The 26,379-nt window shown below is 40.0% G+C and overlaps 1 protein-coding gene across 2 annotated transcripts in view; it reads right to left on the minus strand.

Annotated features, from left to right (window-relative positions):
* Positions 1-26,379, minus strand: part of DAPK1 (death associated protein kinase 1) — an 84,683-nt gene that overhangs the window by 43,729 nt on the left and 14,575 nt on the right. For both annotated transcript variants that reach the window (XM_048291294.1, XM_048291295.1), the window contains exon 2: positions 813-1,034. In XM_048291294.1, coding sequence (XP_048147251.1) covers positions 813-1,034 — 222 coding nt within the window. The remainder of the gene's footprint in view (positions 1-812; positions 1,035-26,379) is intronic.

Genomic DNA, 26,379 nt, shown 5'->3' on the forward strand with positions numbered 1-26,379 from the left:
AAAGGCACAAAGATTCTGGTACCAAGACTTCTGCTGGCATGAAATACTAACTGTAAAGCATGGTTAACCAATACAGAACAAGTATGGCAATAGTAAAGTGCCAGGCATGCAATCTATGTAAAGACATGCACATTCCAGCAGAAGGCACTGACAAACTCTTAACAAGGGAGTAACGCTTAGCTCCTACAATTGCAGTCTTTGAGGAACTGGAAACCAGACTTGAAAAAATGCAGAAGTAGTCTCTGCTGACATATTTACTTCACTCTATTAGCAATGACGTTGGATGAAAAATTGGGAACTAAACCAGTATGAAACAATGTTAAAGTTCAGTTCTCATTTCAGCAAGAGAGAACTGGGAAGATTCTGTTCTACGTGCATTAGAAAAAGAGAAAAAGCATTCACTGAGGCTACTTTACACCAATATAGAACACAGTAAAATTTGCTAAATTAATCTTCACTTGGAATCTCTATTTTTCTCTGCTCTTATCTTCAAATTAATTTATTTAGTTCCAGGCTATTCTTCTGGATCTGTAACACCAACAGTGATTAAAGTAACAATCAGAAAAAAAAAATCCTAAAGATGCTGATTTTTTTTTAAAAACTTTGTAGTGCATTCAGAGTGAAAAATATATGTAGAAATCAGGAAGCTACAACACTGACTTAGAAATGAAGATTTCTAAGGCTATTGTCTATTTTCTTTTAGGGTGATAAGGAACTTCCATTAAATCACTGCAATTCTCAAAGTGTCTGCTTTTGAAAAACAAAGAAACAAATATTCTGCTACTCCTTCATGGGTCTCTAGAGTTACTTACAGTTCCAGAATAAGAATGACATCTGTTTTGTTCTCATAGACATCATGAAGCGTAATCACATTAGGATGTCGAATCTCTTTTAGTATGCCAACTTCTCGCTCGATGTCTTCCCGGCTCACTCCACGGCGGCTGGATTTCGTTCTCCTTTTCTTGATGAATTTTGCTGCAAACTGCTGACCGGTGCTTTTCTCCCGGCATTTTTTCACTACGGCAAACTGCCCACTAAAAAAAATAGATGATGAGTGTTCAGTTCAAGAAAATTCAGAGTTAAGAGAAGCCTGTTTACTGTGGTGGGGGAAATCAGCTTTTAACTCTGCTTGACTAAAGTATATTGCCCCTTTTTATGCCATCTAGAACAATATCTGAAAAAAACCTAGAAGAGACAGGAAAGGTAATTTAATATATGGCTTTTGTATCACACAAATGTACACATTTCACCATGTCTGTAAGTAAAAGGTAACACCTTATCAGTGAGGACCACTGGATTTTTGATTACTGGGGATTCCTGGACAAAAGTAATGGTTTCTGGATTTCTCCTTCCATATGCATGTTGAGCATTTTTTCTTCTGCAGGTGGGAGAATTTGTAGTTTCTTACAATCTATATGATTTGTCAATATTCACTTTATTCTATCCTCGTTTGTTTTTTAAAAAGTTTTTAAAACAAAACAGTTTCATGACACTGCTTTAGATTTTTAAAGCACTGACTAAATACAGTAGTATCAAGAATTATTGCAATGCCTTAGGTTTTAACTTTCATATCTTTCAAGTCCTGTACTGCTTAGTGTGTAACTCTGAAGTTTCTTGTGGCCTGTTAGCTGCTGTTCTCTCATGCCAGGTAGACATAACAAAGCCTCTCCAGGCCTGCTCTCCAAGGACACTCAGACTGTCCTAGGCCTGAAATAAGTAAACCAAAAGCCTCTAAAGGGCAGGGCAAGCTGAGGGGAAATTACATCATTAAACTGAAGCTTTAATTGGAGAATTAACCCTGATATGCAAATGAACCAAACCTATAAAAGTGTGAAGAGCTCATGACCTGTCGTCCACATTGGGGTCCATTTTGGCAGTAGCCTCTGGCTCCCCAGGGGGTACCTTTGAAGGCCCTTCAAATAAATACCTACCTTTATTCCCTTATTCCTGTCTAGTCTGTATTTAGGTAGCCTCTCAAAGCATCAACTGTTACTGTATCATCCTGTTAAATACAAGTTTGAAGATGAGAAGAGTACTGAGGCATTGAGAAACAAAAACCTGTGTTTGTCTTACAAACCAGAAGAAACTCCAGGAAGCTGCTGACTCCAGCACACTATCACTGATGTACAAGCCTGCTATTGCTAGATGTACATGCTGATCTCGATCAGATATCTCCGGGAGTCCAATGTTGAGTTAAAGCAAGAACAGGTTTTTCTTTTAAGTTTCCCTAATCTCTCGCTGAGGATTCTCTAGAAATTCTGTTCCTGCTTTTTTCACCATATGAAGGAATCATAGAATTACAGAATGATACTAATGAGAACAGTTTTCAAAGCTAGCCCACGCTGTTAACTGAAGAAAAGCTGTTCTTTAAACCAGACTTAGAACAGAGCTAGCCCTAGTAGATTTGGCTACTCAAACAGCTGTATAACATTCAGATCTACTCATTTCATGCCACCATTACTACTCTGACCCTACACAGTATCCTGAGTGACAAACTTGTCTTGAACTGGGACATGCAGTTGGGCAAGGCTAAATGACTGTCACTCATAGAAGGCCGGGCAAAGACAGGACCTCTCCTATGAACTCCTAGAAAGACACTCTAGAGTAGGCACCACCAGCTGGGAAACCTTTGAATACAGCCATGGGTAGTGAGAGAAGTAAGCTTTGAGAGAAGTCTTAAGTCAACAGTCTTAAGCTGAGGTTTATATTTATTCCAGTATTATGATCACCATTCAAGTTTCATTCTTCACTGTTTAATGAAATCAATTCATGAACTTGTGAGAAGATGTTATGTTGTGTGAAAAATAACTTTGCCTTAAATGCCACCTGCTCCCAATTCCGCACAAAGTTTTCAAGGATCGGATTTACCGTATGGGGACCCCCACAATATTATTACAAACTGCAGTGGACAGAGCAGCGCTTCAGATCACACCATATCCTCTATCACACACAGGCTTGAAGACCTGCTTCACTTGCCTGGACTCAGTCTGATAGTGTAATCAGAGATGCTCTTTAACATGTAAGACAATCATATGTGACTGAAAGGGAAAGACCACTGGAATACCTGTGTCAGCCTAAACTGGCAGCAGAGAGCTAGACAAGATGTCCTAAGGTTCACCAGCCTTCTCTGCCTGATTCAGTCCAATTTTGCAAAAACGTTTCCTGCAACAGTGCCTCTGAGTTTGATCTCCAAGGTATGAGCAATTTTGGAGTGCCAGAGTAGAGGTATTTTCACAGCTGAATTGAAAACACAGCCTTTGTGGCTCTTGCTTCCAGGGGGAAAAGCAAGTGATTGTCTCACACTCTTCCCCACAGCATGCACATCTCCACAGAGATACAAAGCTTTATTTAAAAAGCAGTCAGTTTCCCAGAAAATTCACAGCTTCAGAGACACTACAAAGTGGAGCAGTAGACAGATGTACACACCATCACAACTCCAAACTCAAGCTCATGGACTACAAGGAAGTCAAAAGCTGCTGTTGTCTTTTGACCACCTGGCTGGCTTTCAGGCTAGAAGTCTAGATGCCTGATATAGGAAGAAAAATATTTCTGCTTATGATTCATCCATAGGCTTGAATGCTGCATGGCTAACCACTTTCTTACCAATGCTCAGTCTGTAAGTTTAGAAAAAGCTACTGCATTATAGAAAATCTACAAAACAAAACAAAAAAGAAACTACCCTCCCCCCTACCCAACCCCTAACACCCCTGTCCCACCCCCAGGCCCTACAGTACAAATTAAACAAACCCAGAAACAACAAACCCCAAAATATAATATTAAAACCAAAACTACATCTAACATCAGCTCTGGAGTAAAAAAGCAAAAACATAAATCTGAACTACACAGACATACAATATATTCTGATATCTGAGAAGATTTAATTATAAAAGTTGGTGGGGATTAAGAGTTGTCTGTGTTGATGATTTTTCCATGGTATTATTCATATCTGAATTACATTATTCCCCAAAGCCATTTCATGCTTCTGATGCCTTTAAGGCTAAGACTGTTTAATCTTATTTTGGCAAGGAATCAACTATGATGTTACAGCATGAGGTTGACCTACTGGAACAAAGGGGGCTGCGTAAGACAAGTAGATCTCCTCTCTCTTTCTCTTCTGAGATATACAATTTGTTTTTTCAGTCTTTCACTATTTTCTGTCCACAACAACCTGTTGGAAGGATGCCCTGATCTATCACTATTCAATATAAAAGTGTTAGCAGAAGTCCACTACATTGTTTAAAACCACATAACTTTAAAGACTGGTCTCATCCACAGTTAATAGGATGTGAGGCTCCAAAAATCTGTGACACTGCTTAAGATTGCAAGAAAGTTATCAACTAACAAGTATCTTGAGTAAGTGTCAGTTATACACCAAATAACCTTCTTATTGTTGCTGTTGTGGTATTTATTCAGCACATAACTGCACAATTAGCTGTTTATTATTAAACACTGTACACGCAGATCACACTTAAGCTGCAATCAAAGGGGCTGTTTCATGCCTGGGATCCCTAAGCCACACCATTTTACAACTCTCTCTAAACTCCTCTTTTAAAAGCAGAGGAAATGTATAAATCGAAGGGTATTTACTGGGCTTCCCCTTGTAGAACTGCAGCAACAAGCTGGTATAAACCAGCTTTGAACAGGCATAGAACATTCATAGAATATCCAGTAATATCCTCCCACAGATCCCAAATTTTCAGATTCAGCATTCATTCATACAGCATCTTCAAAGCCAGAAAAGCCCTTTAGTTTTTTAAGATCTCTTGCTTTTGTAGGTTAGATTTAAAGTGCATGGAGTCAAAAAATGACTGCCATTTTAGGAGAAAATTACACCAACCACCCTGCACTCTCTCCCCTAAGTAAATCACAAATTCACATTTAATAAAGTATCTGACATCATTTTTTTTCACGTGGCAGAATCAGGTTAAACAGTAAGGCAGGATGACAGCTTGATGTAAGAACAAATACTTCTGCTAATAATAGTAATTTGTTTTGTGATCTTGTAATTCTTACTCAACCAGCACTTAATTACTACCCTAAACCTGCTCTTTTTGGGACACTTGGCATACCTCCACATCCAGTGATTTTTCAGACTCACTTCAGAACAAGTACTTACCCATTACCTAATCATGACATTTCTGCATCCTTTTTACATCATGAGACACACTGCCCTTTAAAATAAATATATGTATAAGCAAAAGTTATGCAGATATGGGATGGAAGCACCAATAAAACACCTATATGTCAACCTTTATTGGTCCTGGCTTAATGGGATCACAAAACAACTACTCATTAGCATGAATTAAGGAATGTTTTAAATACAGAGGCAGCTGGTTTAGAATCAAAGGGAAACCACAAAAAAGTCCTTTCATTTTTTCCACAAGGATGATGACAGTGATTAGGGGTGGCTGACACTCTGTATTCCCTCCCACTCCCAGCGGTCTGCTCCAGCCCTTCCTGGCTAGTTTCTTCTGTGAGGAGTAAAATTCTTGCCCCAAGAAACCATTGAAAGAGTTCTAAGCTGGACACAGAGTTGGTCAACTGTCCAAGTAACTGCCAGGGACCAATTTTCTAGTAGTTATTGCCACAACAGGTCAAGAATGGGGCAATTTTTCATGCCATCTTCTGCATTCCAAAGTTTAATGGGAGTGGGAAATAGGAGTAAGGAAAAGGCATTAAATTGCCATCAGAGGAATAGGATGCTTGAGTATGTTTCTGACATGCAGGCACTTTTTTCCTATTTAAAAATTTGGTGTTCAGTACAGAACTCTGAAAACACAATGTACTGAGATTCAACTACTTCTACTATTTGTTTGACTACTTCCCTTTTTAAAATTATACTAATCCAACAGAAATTTACATAATACTATTAGATTAGCCTGTGAAAGAAACTGCAACTTAACGAGAGAACTACTTGTTTTCTCCAACGGAACACCTACTAGCATACTGTACACACTTCTGTCTTTCCTCAGAGATCTGCTGCAGGGAAGACCAGTGGAGCAGGGGATGTGCAGCCCCAGCAGCATCCCAGCATCAGTCAGCTCCATCAATAACCACAGCTATCCGTTAGCCCTGTCTGTCACCAAAGGCATCTGACCTGCTTCTGCTAATAAGGTTAGCTCTCCCGAGACTTGCTGGTGAGGCAGCAGTATCCAAGTTTTTCCAAAGAAGAGGAAGACTTGTCCACAAACTGTGAAGGGCTATAGCTACATTAAGTCCCTCTCTACCTTCCAAAGAAAGAAAAGTAATATTTTCAGCTTAGCTGCAAAGACAGTTTGGACACAAACTTTTTCTCTGCCTTCCTCTCTCTTCTTTATGGTCTTGCAAAATCGGGGTAAGTCTTGGTTGACATGATAATAGAGTACTACATGAAAATGCGACTGGGGAGCAGTTGTCTTTCATTAGTAGCACACTAAAAAGACAGCCTGTTGTCTTGGAATACTGTTGTATGGAATAGCAGCTTTAGTGTCAGTTACCAGCATTCTGCATGCAAGAAAAAAAATCTTCATTTATCTTGACAGATAAAGAAATTGGGATAGTCTAAAACAAGGCTTCTTTTCAGGCAGTTTCTCCAAGTATGCATGCACTTATCTTCTTTTTCCCACAGAGGGAATGTTGTAGAACATAAAGGCTCTTTTCCCAAATCACATTTTTAATTTTGCAGTTAACTAAACAGTACAGGCAGGTAAGGAATGGCTGCAGGACTGACTGATGAGGTCCTACCATATTTGTTTAGACTCTGAAAGTAGGAAAGTCAGAGTACAGTGCTCACCATATTTGTGCTCCTTCTCTTGCCCCACAGTGTTTAATTCTCTAGCACAGAAGCTGAGAGAATGCTAGAAATGCTATTTATCTGCCAGCTCTCCAAGTACTGGAGAGCTCTGAAAAGAAATAACAAAGAATATGAAGATGAGAACATCACAGGACAGCTGAAAGATCCAGGAAAGATACATGGAAACGGAACAGATTATTAGTCTATTTATATCAATATTTTTCAATTTTAACAGCTCTGAAAAAGCAGTTTTCAATATAAGTAACAAGTTTGCACTTCCAGTGCTGACACAGACACACACCTTTCAGTTGGTAGTGGAGCTGTCTGCTTTGTGGTCGTGGTGAGCAAATGCATTTTCACAGTCCACACTGAGTCCAAGTGGCAGCACTCAAAGTACTTGACTACTTGGTAATATGAAGGATCAGCATCTATATACCTGGTAGGAGAAGGAGCTGGAAGCACCTGAAGCCTATTGATCACCATAAACTTGTTTCAGGCTGCACATAAACACTTGTTACAGGAACCGGCATGGTGGCCATAGCATAACAGAAGTAGTATTTTTGGGAGTCAAATGAAAAATGCAGTATTAAAGCAAAAAAAGAGGAGTTAAACATGATACAGCATTTAAGCTAAAGAAAAAATACTCCTCAAATTATATGTGAGTGACTAAGCAGAAGAATAAACCAGCTGGAATCTGATGGTGGACCACAGAGATCACTGTTAAGAACTGGCTTTTTCAAGTACTACTAGTATAGAAAACTAGACTTGACTGTAAAAACTATAAAAAGTTGAGTGCTGCAACTATACAGGCAGGAAAGTAATTGTGTTGGGCAATTGTGCAGTACATTTCCAACAGATGCGGGGTTAAAACAAAGTTGCAATTTACACCCATCAATATAATGCATGCTGATACACTTTACTTAGAATTATTTTGGAAAAGCAGCAAAGACAAAAAGAACAACAGCATGGAAGGGGAAGCAAAGGGGAAAATCAGATTTATAAAAAATGCAAATGTACTGACACCTGGTATTTCTGAGTTCTGATAATTCCCAATTTCCAAATTCCTTGTTATGCACAGATGAATTTACACACTTATAAACTCCACCTCTTTTAAATTATTTTTCTTTATTTTTGACTTAGAATTATTTTTTTCCCAAAAGTTCCAAAAGTACTGTGATTCCAACCATAGTGACTCAATGTATGTGATGCTAAGTTTGATTATCCTTCACTATGAATACATCAAATATTTCATTTAAAGTTGTTTTACCAAAATACATGAAGTATAAAAAAAATTTCTTCCTTTACAAAATATTTTAAGCAAAAAAAACCCCCAACTTTCAAAATGAACTCTATTATTACTGTATAATTTATTTAGATACTTTTCTTATCTCTACAGATCAATTGGAACTTCTGTTGTACTACCTATTCAAAGACAGTTGGAACAGTGTAACTGTTATCTTTTTAATTAAATTTGTAGAAGCACTTTGATAGTATCCATAACAGATGACAACATGAAGCAGTCAGAATTTGAGTTTTCAAAGCAGTGTAAGAAGCAGTGGGGTAAGTTCAGTTTTTAAGAGTATTTATAGACTGAACTACCTACCACAACTTTGTGTAACTGAAGTCAGATTGCATGATGGACCAGAAAATAAAGAATTATGGTGCTGTGATTTAACCCCAGCTGGAAATCAAGTACCACTTCCCAGCCCCTCCATGGTGTGAAGGGGAGGAGAATCAGGAAAAAAATTTAAAACTCAAGGGTTAAGATAAGAACAGTTTAATAGCTGCAATGACGTAAAAAAAAAAAAAACAAACTAATAATACCAATCACAATAACAATAGCAATGGAAAGGAGAGGGTGAGAGAGAGAGAGAGGAATAAAACCCAAGAGAGGGAAGCAGTGCACAATACAGCTGCTCAGCACACACTCACCAATGCCCAAATCCGTCCCCCAGCAATGACTGCCCCTCTCTTACGGAAAAACTCCCCCTGGATTATATACTGGGTATGATTCTCATTGTATGGAATATTCCTTTGGCCAGTTTGGGTCAGCTGTCGTGGCTGAGCAGACCCTCCCAGCTTCTTGTGCACCTGCTGGCTAGCAGAGCATGGGAAGCTGAAAAGTTCTTGCCTTAGGGTAGTCACTACTGAGCAGCAACTGAAACCTCAGTGTGTTACCAACATTATCCTCAGGCTAAATCCAAACCACAGCACTGTGCGAACTACTAAGTTTCTAAGAAGAAAACTAACTCTATTACAGCTGAAAACAGACACGGAGAAGTAGAGCATTTGTCCAATCTATTCTTTTCTCCAGCATTTTAAAGCTTGTGCCTCATATTTTTGTGGTTTGGTTAATTTAAAAACACATCATCATGCCTTTTAGCTATGTATTTATCTCCTGCAGAAATCCTCTTGTGCTGTCAACCTCAGCACATAACACTGATGAAATTGTAGGTTTCTGTTGCTCTGCCTATTTCTGTAATTTCATTATGTTGCTAACAGACTTCTCTAGATGTTTGGTAAGCCTACAGAAAAGTGATTTTCTTCACTGTTTTCTCAGATACCCAGAAGAGCCAGTAGTCCTAAGGGAGGACATAACAGCATGATAAAAAAATGTATGACAGATCTAAATAAGGTATCTCAGAAAAATACACATTTTTTACTGTTGTTTATTATTAATTCTTAAATGCATTGTATTGTTCCAAGTAGTGTATGGAAAATTTTAGAAGAATAGTTATATTGGAGGTGGGGAGGGAGAGAGAAAGAGATGAAAAGACAGAAGACTATTACTTTGTCTGTGTACAGATATGCATGTGTATGCAGTACTGACTTCTACAAAGTGTTTTAATTCCATACTGTGAGGATGGTTTATCATAGAATTAAACTGCTTTCTGTGCCACACCTCTAAAAAGGCAAGTGCCTGTCATTGCCAAAGCTCCCTATGGAGACCGTCTATCCATTTATGGATTTGGTCAAGATCACATCTCACTGAACACAGCTCCTCAGTACAGTAATTAGTTAAGCAGGAGCAGATTAATCAGATGGCTCTGGTGACTCAGAGAAGAGGGGATGAAGAAAGACGGCTATGTACCGTACCTCTATGTTGAGAGTAAGACCAAGCATGCCTGTACAACTTTCCAACCCAAAGGAAAGGGGCTGATCTGCTTGGGATTTTCTTATTCTACTAAGAGAACCACGATAAAGTTTTTCCAACATACTTAATGTCAAACAAGCTAAACTGTTGGAGCGTGAATGCATGCACACACCTGTTTTTGAGCTGAAAAGCAGTTATTAACTAGTACAGTCCATCACGCAGAGATGAGGGAAAGTGGTTCCCGTGTATCAGCAATTTGGCAGTAAACATCAACTGCAGATGACTGAATAATTCTTCACATTTAGAAATAAGAAGCTTAGAAAAAAATGCAGTCTCGCGATGATTAGGCTGAATTTCATGAAGTAGAACCAAGCGTAAGCTTCAGCCACTCTCTGCGTACATATAAATATGCACAGTATCTCTATATACATTACTATGAGGATTTTAAAAACACGATTAAAATATGAATGGATGATGTTTTGTTTTATACACACTATATTGTGAAGTGAACAGATATTTGATATATTTTATCATAAGAAGTAAATGAGTTTCTGTCCTTGAAAAGGGTTTTAATTAGAAACATAGCACCATGAAAAAGAAATTAAAAGTCAAAATGCCTGTAATATTTGCATCCCGCTGGTGTAGTTTGTCTGAAGGCTAATGCAAAGCCCTTGCCAAGTATGGCTGCTATGTAACCAGATAAGAATGCAGTCCTCTCTTTTACCCAAGGAGAGTGCCTTCACATTTTTTTCCTTTTAAAAATGGCTCTGTTTCAATTCACAGCTTGAAACTGAACAGGATTTCAGTGAAATTCGGTGTTCTGACTGCGTTACACCAATTCTCCCCATGTAGCTGCATGTATATCTGCTCAGTGTGATTCCCAAGCGTTGGCATGGGACCTTGGGATGGGGAGAAGAGTGGAAGGAATTATGAAAAGTAAATTCAGAGATGTGTGATTCAATGTGAAAGAAGTTATGAAAACACTTGAACAAACAGTGATATAAGTTCTGCTTGTGTTCAGAGGAAGGGGTTAAAAGAGAAAGAATGGCAAGGAAGACGGTGGACTTGCTCAAGCTGGGAGACGGTGGACTTGCTCAAGGCCTGGAGAATAACGGTGTGGGAAACCATATGTTTAACCTACTGCTGTTTATCCTCTATCTGTCTGGGGAAGTAGAATTTCTGTGTAGAGATAACATAGGTGTTTACAGAGACCTGTAGGCCCTATCCCAGACATGCTTGAGCTCCCTGCTGGGAGAGAGATCAAAGCAGAGACCATAAAAAGCACAGGGAGATCACAGCATGGTGCTGAACTCCGCATGCGCAGGCCCTGGATAAACGGACACAGCAGCAGCCCTGCCGCCCGCTAGGATTGGACTGAGCCTGACAGTGCCGGTGCCCTCATTCTGTGTGTCTCTGCTGCCCAGCCTTGTTTCAGGATCCTCCAGTCAGCGAGGTAATGGAGTAAATCCATTCTTTGCATTTCAGCTGTGGTGGTTTTGGTTGCCCCGTCACCTGTCTGTGTTGATTCACAGCTCAATACAGAAGCTATTTGTATTTTCCTTATGTAGTCCACCTCCTTGGTATTTAATTGTGGCTGAATTGTGGTTTGCTTCACCACTCTAAAGGAATGTTTAGGTAAGTATTTGAGTCATGATGCATCACACATTAATAGAACCACAAAACAGTTGGGTTAGAAGGGACCTTAAAGATTGAGTTCCAACTGACCTGCAATAGGCAGGGACACCTCCCACTAAACCCAACTGCACAAAGCTCCATGCAAATTGGCATTGAGCACTTCCATGGATAGGGCATTCACAACTTCTCTGGGCAACCAGTTCCAGTGCCTCATCACCCTCACAGGAAAGAATTTCTTCCTAATATCTACTTTTAAGCATTCTTTCTGTCAGTTCAAAGCCATTCCTCTTGTTTTGTCACTACATGCCCTTGTGAAAAATCCCTCTCCAGCCTTCCTCTAGGCCCCCTTCAGGTATTGAAAGGCTGCTGTAAGGTCCCCTCAGAACCTTCTCTTTTTGAAGCTGAACAGCTGCAACTCTCTCTGTCAGTATACAGCCTGGCATTACAGAACGGGAACAAGCAAATGATGTTCAACCACAATATAAGAAAGACATTCAGCTATTAGAGAGTGTCCAAATGTGGGCTATGATGATGGTGAAGGGCCTTGAGGGGGAGCTGAATGATGAGGAGCTGAGGTCACTTGGTCTGTTCAGCCTGGAGAAGATTAAGGACAGACCTTATTGCAGTCTTCAACTTCCTCATGAGGAGAAGAGATGGGGCAGACACTGATCTCTTCTCTGTGGTGACCAGTGACAGAACCCAAGGGAATGGCCTGAAGTTGTATCAGGGGAGGTTTAGGTCGGGTATCAGGAGGGTGGTTGGGCACTGGAACAGGCTCCCCAGGGCAGTGGTCACAGCACCAGCCTGACAGAGTTCCAGAAGCATTTGGACAACCCTCAGGCATATGGTGTGTTTCTTGCAGATGTCTTGTGCAGGCCTGGGAGTATGATTCAATGATCCTGATAGGTCATTTCCAACTCAGCATATTGCACGATTCTATGAACATTATTAATGTTTAAGACCCTTTCAATTGCCAAAATAAAGGCAAATATATTAAATTACAACAAAGCATTAAAACAGAAACATGTATTGGAAATTTAATATAAACAAACCATAAAAACATCACCTCTGAAGACTTTATTTGCATTGAACTCAAATTTATCTCTAAAGATACTATTGTTCAAAAGAATGAGGAAGAAGAATATGGGAGTTACAGCAAAGAATGGAAAGCTCTGTTTTCCAATATATGCATATTTCAACAAATATTTACTATCTAAACTGAACTGCCACACAAAGCAGTAATTGTGAGACAGTCAAGGCTTATAAAGGCATTTCGTAATTGTTTAAAAATATTAGACAATAAAGTTTACCAGGACTTTAAATAAGAGTTAACATCCATAAACTCAAATTGGCAGGTAATGATTTAATAATGTAACAGAAATTTCACTAAATCCTTTGGAAACCACCTGCTCAGAAGAAAATGCTGTGCAAGAAAGATGCATCTTTAATCCTCTCATCAGTCCTTAAGCTTAACCTTTATTGCTGCCTAAATGTTGTGTTCCTATATACTTTATTATTTAGTCTTAAATTCAGGTTAACATTTTTATTGATTTTTCATGAAAAACTTCCAATGACTCAGTTTCCCTCCATTTAGATAATTGTAAAATTAATTTAATTTCTGTTTTCCCAAATTGTCTTCAAATTTCTTATCACATTAAAAATAACCTTTATAATTTTCATATTCAATAAAAGAGGGATCAATAAAACTAAAACCTGACAAGTCCAAGATTCAGAAGAGTTTGGAGCGTAGCACCTCTAGTATTCACTCTCTTGTCCTTTCTCCCCCCGTGGTAGTGACTGGGTTTCCTGGTTACAATCCATAGGATACACTAGACTTGTTCTCTCTGGCTGCTGTGGCAACTGACCCGACACTGTGTAATGTGCTCCATTTCTTTTGCTGTATGGTTTGTAGCCTTTCTTGGTCAAAATTCTGCAATACAAATGAAACACCACTTGTTTGCCTTTCACTTTTTCTTAAAACTAACTTTTGAATAAAAGCTGTATGGTTTCATTGGCTGTTTATCTCTGGTGTTTACCACCTTCGGTCCTCTTCATCCCATTCACTGTGCTCTTTTAATACAACACAAAGCTTTCCTTCGCATGATTTTCACCAGTGTCAGCTCCCTGTATTTATTTTCCTCACTCAGTTGTCTCAGTTCCAGATTTTTATAACCTCCACCTTCACCTGCAGCTTCAGCACTTGCAAGTAAGTCCATCTTCTCTTGTACCTCACTAAATCTCGGTCTTCAAGCCATTGTTGTCCGAAGCTTGGAAAAATTACAAATTTCTCCTCATTCCTTCCACCTCTGCTCTCATCTTTACTGCTCCTCCTGTCCTTACACGTTCACCTGACTCCAGCAGGGTGGCCAGGTACTCAGATCTTGAAGCTCAGTTAAATAAATGAATCAGTACCTCCCACAAAGTCTCTTCCAGGAGAGATGCCCTTCTTCAAATCACCCGCTTGCTACCTATACTATGTTCTCTGCTTGACACTTGCTTTCCTTCCAATTTACCTAGCTCACCTTTGCAATAAAATGGCAAAGCATGCCAAAAACATAACTGAAAAAAACCCAACCAAACCCAAACCACCCTGACAATTATGCTTCTGTTCTGGATTAAACAGAGTGCTGCACATGATGTTCACACACTTTTAATGCTCAGTAGGGCTTATTCAGTATTTGGACAGAAACAGCTCTTCAGAACCTATTAAGTTCTCAGCTATGGATGTATGAAATGGATGGACTCATTGCATGTTCAAGTTAACACACACAGCTTTAAACAAAGCCTTTAATCTACAAAAAAAGGAATAAACAGTAATTTGAGTTATTAATTTGAAGCTTCTACATACCTCATTAAAAATACAATTCTGCTGCTTTCAAGGTTATTTACTCCCTTTTATTTAGATAGCTTAATTGCACTTGTTAGAAGTCTTTTAATGAAATAAATTTAAAAGCATATATGCAGAAAGACTAACTTAACAGTTAAGCGGCAGACGGCACATAATGCAGTTACATGCAGTATCAATCTGCAGCATGGACAAAAGGATTAATCTACAACTCTTGCTGTATAACTAGTGTCAATATAGAAACTATCTGCCTCCCCACCCCCCATCCTCCCCATCTCACATGTATAAAAAAAAAAAATTCTGTTCCTTAAGCAACAGTATTTCAGTGGGAAATTCTTGGACATTTACCTACCCATTTGCTTTTGGGTCCAAGTCAGTTCATTTTAAGTACTGCCCGATTTAAAGTACAAACCATCTGAAGCTCCTGTATTTGCCAAGATATTTCACTCACTGAAATTCTATTATATCTGAAGTTTCACATTTCTTTTCTAATTTCAATCCACTAGTCTTCTGAAGAGGTACATATAACTCCTTTAGGTTAGCTTTAGGTTTTTTTACTTCCTCTCTTTATCAACAGTCTCACCACAAATGAACTAAATGGCACAATTATCCAAAAACACACTAAAATAATTTTTCTTTGGTTTACTGCATGCATCTAGATCGAACTCTGAAGACAGAGAAGACTGCAGCACTTGTATGCTGTCCAATCTGAGAGCATAGTACAGATGCAATAGCTGGAGGGGGGAGAAAAGACAGTGACAAGAATTTTATTTTTCTTTTTATATAGCCAACTTCTAGCCAAATCCGTGTAACTCTCTCCAACCCCTTTCCTTAAAGGAAAAATAGAGCTTATGACCTAGCAAGTCAATCTAGCAATTCCAAAGACAATCAACAATTGTCTTTGGAAAGCTTTGGTCAGATGTTCCTGTAGTATATGGTATTCCAACTAAAAAAAAGTTGCCCACAATTGACAGTCTGCTTTATGGAAGATATATTTGTTGTAGTTACTACATAGTTGTGCACATGCAAATAAGAGACAAACAATCCTGAAATATTTCATTTCCCAAACCACAGCCTACTTCGATCTTTGATTTTCTAGACACAGACTTTTAAGCTTAAGAGTTTCAAAATTAAACAGCACATATTCCAGAAATTTTCTTTTATCTGTTGCCTCCTTAACAAAGGAAACACATAGAAATTACACAAGCTCCACTAATGCCAACAAAGATGTAATTAATTTTGCTGAATTTTTTGTTACAAACCCAGTTCACAAAGGCATTTTATTTTGGCCTTGAGAACACAAATCCCATTTATGCATTTCCTTCCTTTTTCTGTCATTAAGCAACTTTTATCTGTGTAAGTTTCATCTACTTGAAACACTACCTGCAGCAAGGTTTCCCTTAGCAGGGACTGCTATTGCTTCTTTCACAGAAGCCCAACTCCCTAATAAAAACACTAAGTCAGACGACCATGTGCCTCTGGACTGCTTTCTGCACAGACCCCCTGTGCCACTACTGTAAGCAGCCTGCCTTTCCTACTGCCAGCCATCAGCTTTCCAGTCCAATACAAATTGCCTCAGGGAGGCCAGCACAATGTGCTCTCCCCTGGTGACAAGCTTCATTTTGTTCTTTTTCATGTTAAAATGTCAAAAAAAAAAAAAATCGCTCTGTTGGGAGGTTTCTCTTAGCTCTTTACACAGGGAAATGTCAATGAGGAACTACCAGAAAGAGACCAGTGTGGTAGTACATTTGCCACAAATGACCTTGCAAAATAATTTGATGAAGAACAACAAATTTTAATAGTCATTTTTATTCTAGGGAAAGAGGTCTTTTAAGAAGGATTTATTATACTGGGTAAGAAAACCTGTGCTGCTGAAGACAGAGCGTGGCAAGTAGCATCTCCTTGTTTCACCTCCCATAAGGTTCTCCTGCCCAGCTGGAGAAGGCAGCAGTAGCTACTTGTCAGGAAGTCAGCACTCAAACGTAGCTTCACGAAGCCAGGAGACAGCTCAGTATTTTGCAGGATGGCTCCCTTCCTATTAACAGTGTCTCAGTAACCTGCCTGAACGCCACTTTGGACTTCTCAGCTATTCAGCATGCAAAACTCAAACCAGAATCCTGCTATCCCTCTACAACACCATGTTTCTGAAACTACTTTGGCTGCTCAGTCAATTTCACAAAGTTCCAAGATGCTAGATGCCAGAAATTGTTGCTTCTTCCCCGCAGTGATAAGGAGCTGATGAAGCAGCATCCCTCTGGCGGAGCTGGGGGTCCTGAGGCAGGCCCAGCTACTGGTGGATGGGAGACAATGCGCAGATGAGGTCAGTATCACCCCTGGATCACTCCCTCCTGCTGGGACAACTGCTGAGAGCCCAGCATGCACCACAGAATGCAATGAAGAATTTGGCTGGCAAGAGCCCAGGGTGCAGCAGGCCACTGAGACCACGGCCCTCGATGCCAGGTGGCACACACCTCCCACAACAGGGGATCAGCTTTGTTGTTACGTAGTTTGGGAGTCTGGAGCCAAAAAGACATTCCCCATTTGCCCAAAGAAAGCAAGACTAGGCTCCCAGAATGTCTTGGTTTCTTAAGTGCCCTTGACTGTCTTGTGCTTGGAAGTAAAGTGCCTCACAACATGTCAGGAAGGCAAGTGTGCTGGCGTGCAATTCATGATTCAGGATGGACTGTCTGTCACTGTTATGGCAACCTGTGCAGTACATTTACTCTGATCAGCTATGAGCAGCCATGTGGCTACTCCTTGGTAGCCACAAAAAAACTAATGGAAGACACTCATGATCTTGGTAGACTGCCCAGAAAACCTGGTGGCACCTAAGTTTGCATCTGCAGAGCAACAATTGCATGTCAAATTCTTCCTTCTCCTCACAGGTCAGGTGTTTCTCTCACAGCAAGAGCTGCTTTGGCCTCACAGCTTTGTTGTGGCTGAACGCCAACAATGTGCCGGAAGGAAAACGAGTTTTCAGAGGCAAAACAAAAAAAGACTGCCAGAAAATACAGACTGCTCTCTTCCTGTTTCCTAGAGTGACAGCAGTGAAATTTTTCTAGCAATTAATGGGTTTGCATAGGTGTTACTCCAAGTGTAACCATAAGACTGTCTAGCTGGCAGAAGTGATACTGTGTTGGTGGTGACAGGCAGAGAGCTGAGCTCAGCTGCTGCAAGTGTACAGCTCAGCTGCTGCAAGTACACTACTGCAGAGTTGGCAGTCAAAAATCAACTTGTAGGCTTGACATGAAAATCAGTCAAATGGAATAGGGAATCCTCCAACACCTTCCTTTCTGAAACTGTACAATCACACAAAGAGTCAGAAAAGCTTCTGAATTAATTTTCATTGTCTTGGCAACACCACCAGTGAGTCTCAGCTGTTTTATAAACAGCCTTTAGGCTTAAATTCACTGCCATTCTCAATGCATTCACTATGTACAACTGCAGATATTTATTGCTCTTTTTGAAAGTTTTGTCAAAGCATGGATATAAAAAACATCAAAAACAAACCAAACCAAACTTCAGCATCAGAGAAAGTTTATCTCAAACTGTGAGGCAAAGAACATTTGAGTAAACAAGCTGAAATCCCAATACGTGTGTGAGTCTAGGCTTCCCCCTGAGAGTGAACAGGGTAAGCACAGGCATTGCTGCAAACAGCCAGATACAACCTTTGTCACAGATGCAAATATAAATTGACTTAACAATGAGTATAAACACCTCCCAACAAAGGTTCCTCAAAAATCCAGGTCCCTTTGGAAGATGTAATGCAGTAGCCGCTGCATGGGGAAAGGTACCAGCCAGCTGTAAGACAACCCTGCACACAACCATTTCAGCATGGGGCTAAAAGAAGACAGTTTATCAGAGATGGGAACATAATAAGATCAAACTAGATGACAGAAGGGCTTGAAGCGGCACCCACATGAAAGATAACATGCTGAGCAGGCTGCAAATGTGAACCACTAGCATTACCTAAGCACAGACACAGTGTTCTCACAACTGCAAGAACAGGGTCACTGCCCTCTTCTGCAAATGCTACAGGAAACTGACAATCACATGGAAACCAGGCAGTCACCATGACATAGTCACTTTTTCTGGCCTCACATGATTTTGCATGCTATAATGCTGAGACTCTTTTCCCCACCTGCCACATGACTAGCAGAAGGAATAAACTTCAGTCAACACCACCAGAGTAGTACCACCAGAACTTCAAAAAATAGGTTGATTGTAGCTCTTTTGCATTTTAAAGATCTGCTCCAAAGTTAAAGCCTATGTAGGCCATACATTAAACAAATATCTAAAGTAAATCAGGAGAGTGCATAAAATTAGTGTAAAAAGTAGTACTGTTGAGAACAATATGAGGCTTCTCTATGCAATTTATTATCAATTTATAATTTTTACACTCATAGTCCTCCCAAAATAGTATTTTTCCACAATGCAGTTGAATTAATTTCCGTATTAGCATCATAAACATTTGTTGGGCTAGATTGCTAGCACAGTGACAATTCTGCAGCATATGGCATTGTGGAAAGGGCCTCTAACATGTTCCTTCTCTGTCTAGAAGTGAAGCTGGTACAAAAATATTGGTGCATACCCTACTTAACCCCTGCATGCCCAGCTACTTCTTCCTGTTGTCATATCTCTTCTTAAACTGATCTCACAAAATAAGGTTTACTTCTAACCATTAAGGCTCAATGATTCACCTTAAAAGATAATTAAGAAAACCCCAAACCCTGTTCACACAAGGCATGGCAGGAAGTGCTACCACATGTCCTAGGATGAAATAGCAATGAGCTAAAGTTCTTCATGCCAATGTTGCTTTGTACTCTTCCTAAAAGTCACAGAATCATAGAATGGCCTCAGTTGGAAGGGACTTTAAAGATCATTTAGCTCCAAGCCCCCTAAAATTGGCAGGAACAACTCCCACTAGACCAGGTTGCTCAGAGCCTCATCCAGCCTGGCCTTGAACACTTCCAGGGATGGGGCATCCACAACTTCTCTGGGCAACCTACTCCAGCGCCTCACCACCCTCACAGCAAAGAGTTTGTGCCTAGTATCTAATCTAAACCTTCTCTTAGTTTGAAGCCATTCTCCCTTGTCCTGTCACTACACGATTTTGTAAAAAGTCTCACTCCATCTTTCTTGTAGACTCCCTTCAGGTACAGGAAGACTGAAATTAGGTCACCCCAAAGCCTTCTCCAGGCTGAACAATCCTAATTCTTGCTTTTCCTCTCCTCTGGACTCCAAAAGATTGAAGTGCTTCCCATGCTGGGACCCCAGAGATGGATGCATTGTTCCAGGTGGGGTCTCACCAGAGCAGAGCAGAGGGGCAGAATCCCCTCCCTGGCCCTGCTGCCCACACACCCCCAAGTCCTTCTCCCCAGGGCTGCTCTCCATCTGTTCATCCCCCAGCCTGTGTTGGTACCGGAAGTTGCCCTGATCTAGGTACAGCACCTTGCACTTGGTCTTGTTAAATCTCATGAGATTCCCATGGGCCCGGATCTTGAGCTTGTCCATGTGCCTCTGGATGGCCTCCTGTTCTTCAGGTGTGTCAACAGCACCACTCAGCTTGATGTCACCTGCAAATTTGCTGAGGGTGCTCTTGATTCCTTTGTGTCATTAATGAAGATGTTAAATAAGAGTTGGTCCCAGTACGGACCCCCAGAGACACCACTTGTCAATGATATCCATTGGGACTCTGACCTGTTGACCACTATCCTCTGGATTAGCACCTCCAACCAGTTTTTTATCCATTTCTCTCCAATTTAGAGAAGGATGTTGTGGGGTCAAAGGCTTTACAGAAGTCCAGATAAATTATATCTGTAGGCTTTCCCTTGTCCACTGATGTAGTCACTCCATCACAGAACACCACTGGGTTGGTCAGGCAGAACCTGCCCTTGGTAAAGTCATGCTGGCTTGAGTCACTTCCCGGTCCTCCATGTACCTTAGCACAGCATCCAGGAGGATCTGTTCCATGATCTTTCCAGGCACAGAGATGATGCTAACAGGTCAGTAGTTCCTAGGGTCCTCCTTTCTACCCGTTTTAAAGATGAGTGCAATGCTTCCCCTTTTCCACTCATCTTGGATTTCCCCTGACTGCCATGACTTTTCAAATATCATGAAGAGTGGCTTTGCAACTACATCAGCCAATTCCCTCAGGACTCTGGAGTGCATCTCATCAGGTCCCATGGATTTATGTATGTTTAGGTTCCTCAGATGGTCCAGAACCAGATCTTTATTTATAGTGGGAGCAACTTTGTTCCCTCAGTCCCTGTCCTGCTATCCACAGACTCAAGAGGTGAAGGAAGGAAGGTTGCCACTGAATATTGAGGCAAAAAAATTGTTGAGTACCTCAGCCTTCTCCTCATCCTTTCTCACCAGTTTGCCAGCATTGTTTATCAGGGACAGTACGCCTCAGCCTTTCTCACCCCATTCCTACGCAACTGAACTTCATTGCTGTGCTCTTTCCAGCTCACCTGTCCTTGTTTCTACTGCCTCTGCATTTGATTCATTCCCTTTAGTTTGACCACTAGTTCCCTACTCAGCCATGCTGGTCTCTTGCCTTCCTTGCCCTATTTCTTGCTCCTGGGGATTAGCCAGCTCTTGTGCTCTGTGGAAGACTTCCTTAGAGATCTGCCAGCTCTGTTCCACTCCCTTGTTCATCTGGGCAGTCCCCCAGAAGTGTCCACTGAATATCTCCCTAAAGAGCTAGAAGTCTGCTTTCCTGAAGTTCAGGAGGTTCACTTGGCTCCTTTACTTGACCTGTATCCCTTAGAGCTGCAAACTCCACCAGTGCATGGTCACTGCAGCCCAGGCTGCTCAGTTTCTTCCAACCACAGAAAATTAATTACTCTCAGGTTAAGAAACAAAAGTGAAATGAATTATAGCTAGTTCACTACATTTGGGATACCATTATGGAAACATTAAATTTGATTTTTTATATAGGAGAGTTACAGAGATGGATCACCTAAAATCAAATATCAGCTCATGGTTTTAAATTAAGACTGACAGAATATGCAAAACAGGTCAGAAAATTTTCCCTGTAGATGATTTTCTCCCTGAACTATGAAGCTGAGAGGACAGAACTGGAAACACTACACTTTGTTACACTAATTTTACAGCAGTAGCATCAAACCACCTATGTTAAAAAGTACAAAGTCAACTCCACATATTTTCATCAACTTTCATTGTTGACAAGTTATACCCAAATTCCACAGAAAACAAACAAAGGGGCCACCTTGCAATGGCTGTGGAGGCCTTTTCAAGTGAGCAGAATAGTCAAACCCCACAGCTGTCCCTGTAACATGAAATCCAATAGAAATACAAAATATAATAAAGATACCCCTTTACTATGTCATCTTCTCATCTCATAGAAGTATTGATGTGCAGCTTGAATGCTTGGGAACTTCAGCAGGAAAGCTTGTACAGACAATAGTGATGTCGTATGCAGGACCGACTTTGGTGTCTCCAAAGGAAAAAAGTGATTAATTCAAGATTTGCTTCATTATGAGCAGATCCAAAGGCCACTTTATAGCTCAATCTCTGAAATAGTTCTTCAGTCAGATTCAGAGTAACCTCCTCTAACCAAAACCACAATGAAATGCTCATCTCAAACATTGCTTAAAAGCAATGCAGCTACTGCAAATGGCAAAGAAGAGATTGTAAATGGACCTTTAGAGACCTCTCAAAAGCATGTAAAAAATATGAAATGCATATGAATATGAAAAATTTTAAGATATTTACACAAATTCTTTTCTCAGCATCTTCCTACCCTATAAAAAAAGTTACTGTCCAATTTTCAGAATAAAAATTCTAAATGTTTACAGAGAAATGAAATTTTCCATCAGTTAGATATGCATAACCAAGATAAATATTAATAATTAGCAATTTAAAAATTAATATAGACATAAAAATTCACTGTAAGATGTCTTCTGATGATAATGATCCCAGCTTCATTATTGTTTTGTGACTGATTTTTAAGTTGAGGTTTTGGGGGAGGGGCTTGGATTTTTTAATTTTTTTTTTTTTATATTTCAATAACTTTTGGTTAAAACAGATATAATAACTTTAAGAAAAAAAGGCAACCACAAAAGTCAACTGACAAGAATTCACCGTGTACCAAGGTGAGCTTGTTACAATAGTAATAGGCTAATAGCACAGCACAGGCAAAGAAGATACTTTCAGACTAAACCTGAAGATGTTTTCAACCTTTCAACATCCTGGAAAATCTCAGCTCCTGTGTGTTTATTGAGTGATTAAGGACAGCATGGTACATTTTGACACTTGGAGTTAAAGTCAAGAAAAACATCCAACAGGCAGCAGGAAGTGAATATCATGTTGAGTTTGGATAGCTGCCAAAGTGCAGAGGGCAAAAAGCAAATGTAAGCAAAGATAACATCCAACACAGACCAGAAGGCAGTGATGTGTTGCTTCTGATGGTGTACAGAAACAACTGAACCTTAATTCAAGGAGGAAGAAAGAGAAGGAAGAACAAGGGGTAGAACACAATTGATTTTAAAAAAGCTACGCATTCAAACAAGCTGTCAAATGCACTGAACAACCTAGTCTGAGCTTTACAAAGATTAACCAGTTTCTTCCCTGTGCAATCTTGAAATACAGGGAAGCTACTGAAAAATTAAGGTGAAGACCAGCACTCCAGGCAGTACCTGAAACTTGCAGCTCTTTTCTTTTGTTAAAGCAAGCACCCTATTCCTCACCACACAGGACAAGCCATTACAAATACCTATAGTATAACTATAAGCTACATAAGGCCAGCATAAGGCTACATCATGTGTCTGAGAAATGTGCAGTAACCACCTCCATGCAGGTACCCACAACCTAAACACTCTCATGCACATTTCATAACTACCAACAAGGTGACAGTAACCATATCCATAAACCTTATCCCCTTCCCTACAGGGTGGATTCAATTCTCAGTCCAATAAACATCACATTATGTTATCTTGCTTTTTCAAGTGTTCCAGGTCTAACTGAGCTGGAAAACAGTTTCCAAAGAGCCTTCTTTTTCTCTATGGCAGCTACTGGTCATGCTTGAGAATCTATGAAAAACTGCCAGCCATAAACAGTATTAAAGATAACATTATTTAGCAGATAAAGTTGTGCTCAAATGAAACATGTTAAAAGTCATTTAAAAATTCATAGTCCTCCCAAATGAACAGGAGAATTGAGCGAAGGAGCAGAACTTCATTATTAAGTAATTTTGTGCAGCTGACTAAACACTAGACATCTCAAAACATGCCAATAACAGTACAATTTACACGTGGGGTAAAAATGGAAGAAAAACTAAGCACAGAAATACAACTGCCATACATCCTGCATGTCTCTAGAAACAGGCACACAGTCCTCTTCCCCTCCACCTTTATTTTTAAGTAAAAAAGGGAGTCATCACTGTGGATGCTAAAAGGCAGGAGCAGAGGAATTTTCCTGTGAAACTATTCTTTGTCATAAGAGAGAAGCTAGAGAAATCCAGCTTCTCACAGCTTCTCTGTGAAAGCTTTCGTTCTCATGAGAACTGGATGGACAACAGTTTGAGAGACTGTAAACCATTTCTACACCTGCAGGTTGTTGTGAGAACAGTAGAATTGTTTTCAGTCTTGTGAGAATAATGTTTGGAAATGGGTGTCTTAACTGCTCAACCTATCACCTTGAGAGGTGGTGGGTCAATAGGCCAATCATGTAATTTCTCTTTTGCAGACCATGCTGTAAAGGTTATGGGTGATTAAATGAGGTCACTTCGGCCATACCTTACAACATGGACTTATGTTGTGATTTTCGCTGTCTCTCTGGGGATAACAGCAACACATCTCCCTCGAATATATATTCTCACTTGCCTCTACCTCTCATTACTTCTAAAAGGCCTGCTACTAGAGTACTTAACGTTGTATGCTCAAGGGCCATGGGCTGTAAACTTTATAGCATCAATTACAGACCAACAGAATTGTATAAAATGAATAATATTAATTTGAAAAGACATGGCATGCAATACACACATGACACTTACAATGCAGTCATTGTCCCTAACTTTTTTAAAAAGAAGTTACAAAAAAGACAGAAAAACTGTCTAATACTGGAACACATTAAAAAAATATATATATCATTTGCTTACTAGATTTCAACTGAAAGTGACAGTCAGAAGAGCTCTCCCACCTCAGCTTTCTTTTTCCCTGCAAAAAGCAGCCCTGATGACAGCATAAAAGATACTATTAAGTGCTACCAGTCAAAGCTCCTGCTTTGAATTCTGCAGGATTCACACGACAAAATCTCCTACAGAGGCACAATCAATCCTCCAAGGAAAGATAAAAATTAGTATCTCACAATTATTTTATTTAGCAAATGAATCCAATAGCAGCTAGGAAACAATGATGTTCTTCCTTGCACAATGCTTTGCAGATCATCAACTTCAATAATCCTAAAACACTTCCCACTTGACAGTGAAAGTCTTATTTTAGCAAGTGAATTTTCCTGTCACTAGGCTACTCCGTAAGATTGAAAAACTCCTGTGCCTCCACTTAATTTGTGGCTTGTTTTAGTACAGATAGACATACACAAGGAACTTGAAAGCAATCTCCATCTGCCTTACAAAGGAGGCAGAGAAAACATTCCTTCACTTGACTCTCTCATTTATGTTACCATTACACACAGCTTAAACCAGAAGTGTGCTAAGAGACTCTTCACAGTGAAGCCCCACAGTCATCAATGCAGTGAACAAGGGCAGGTAACACTGGTTTCAACAGATGAAAGCTTCACCCTACAGCAGCACACAGCTTCAAGTTTTTTAAGACATCGCCCTGATAGGCTAGACAGAAAGTACCACCAGTATTGAAAAGGGACCTGAAGGTTTGAAACAAGGTGCAGCTAAGGAAGGCACTGCTGGCATGAGGCAATCATGCTCCCTCTTCCTCCTGCATTTGCTTGCTGCTGTACTTTGAAACTTTTCAGAACAAGGGGGTTAATAGGTGCTATTGCATCTCTTGCTTTACTTTGACTTCTGGTCTCTTATCAGTTACCCACGTCCAAATCATGAGAGCATTTCAAATTTACATGATGCCTGCACATAAGCCTTATAAAAAACAATGCGCAGAAACACAGGCAGAGATTCAGGAGTTTGTCTTTCTGAAGTGCTATGCAGCAAGAAGCATAGGGTTTTTCAAGAAGAAAAGGTGGCATGGCAATGGTATTTCAGACTATGAAAGAATGAGAAAGGAAAGATCTTGCAGGTGCTAAATCCTCCACAGAGAGCACCAGCACACAGCCCTCCTTCCAGTCAAAGCGGTCTTCTTTCAAAGGAGCACATGACTTTAAAGAAGTAATGACTACAGGGTTATCAGACAATATATGGGTTTCTCCATGATCATACTCTGCTAAGCAATTAGGTCAAACTGTGCTCTTGAAAATGAGTTTAGTGCAACTGAAGGTCTAGGAATTAAAGCATGCGGGGGAGATGAAGCAGAAAAGAAGTAGAAGGATTTAACTCTCAAGCACATGCAAAGCCCTTGCCAGAAAGAGGAGTTGCACTGTTGCTAGAACTTTATAGTGTATGAAAAGAACATTCTTGGCACTGAAAAACTGGCATCTTGTGTACAAATAGAAAAAGTGTTCCAAGTTACAAGCTGTACACAGAAACAAAAAGGAACTTCTTCACATCCATGTGCTCACCAGTACTGTCTTATTCATTCTAAATTACTATTTTGTCAATGGATTGATGTGGCTTAGTTGTCAGGCAAATAAGTAGATTTTTGTTACTTTTAACTAGAACAAAGAGATATTACATGCTTTTACAGAGTTCTGTAATTCTTTTTAAAAAACAGATTCTTTTGGGTAAGCAGGAATTCTGACGTCAGATTCTTTTTCTTATATTCACATTTGGGTTTTGGAATGCAAATTTGAATGAGTAAAGTACTCTGGGTCTATGTTGACAGCCGATGTTCAGATGAAGAGGCACACTGAAAAAGCTGGAAGCATTACTGAAGGTTTGATAACTCTGTTCTCCTGGAAACCCATGGATTACTGCAGATA

This window comes from Corvus hawaiiensis, chromosome Z, assembly GCF_020740725.1.
Source record: "Corvus hawaiiensis isolate bCorHaw1 chromosome Z, bCorHaw1.pri.cur, whole genome shotgun sequence".
Taxonomy (NCBI): domain Eukaryota; kingdom Metazoa; phylum Chordata; class Aves; order Passeriformes; family Corvidae; genus Corvus; species Corvus hawaiiensis.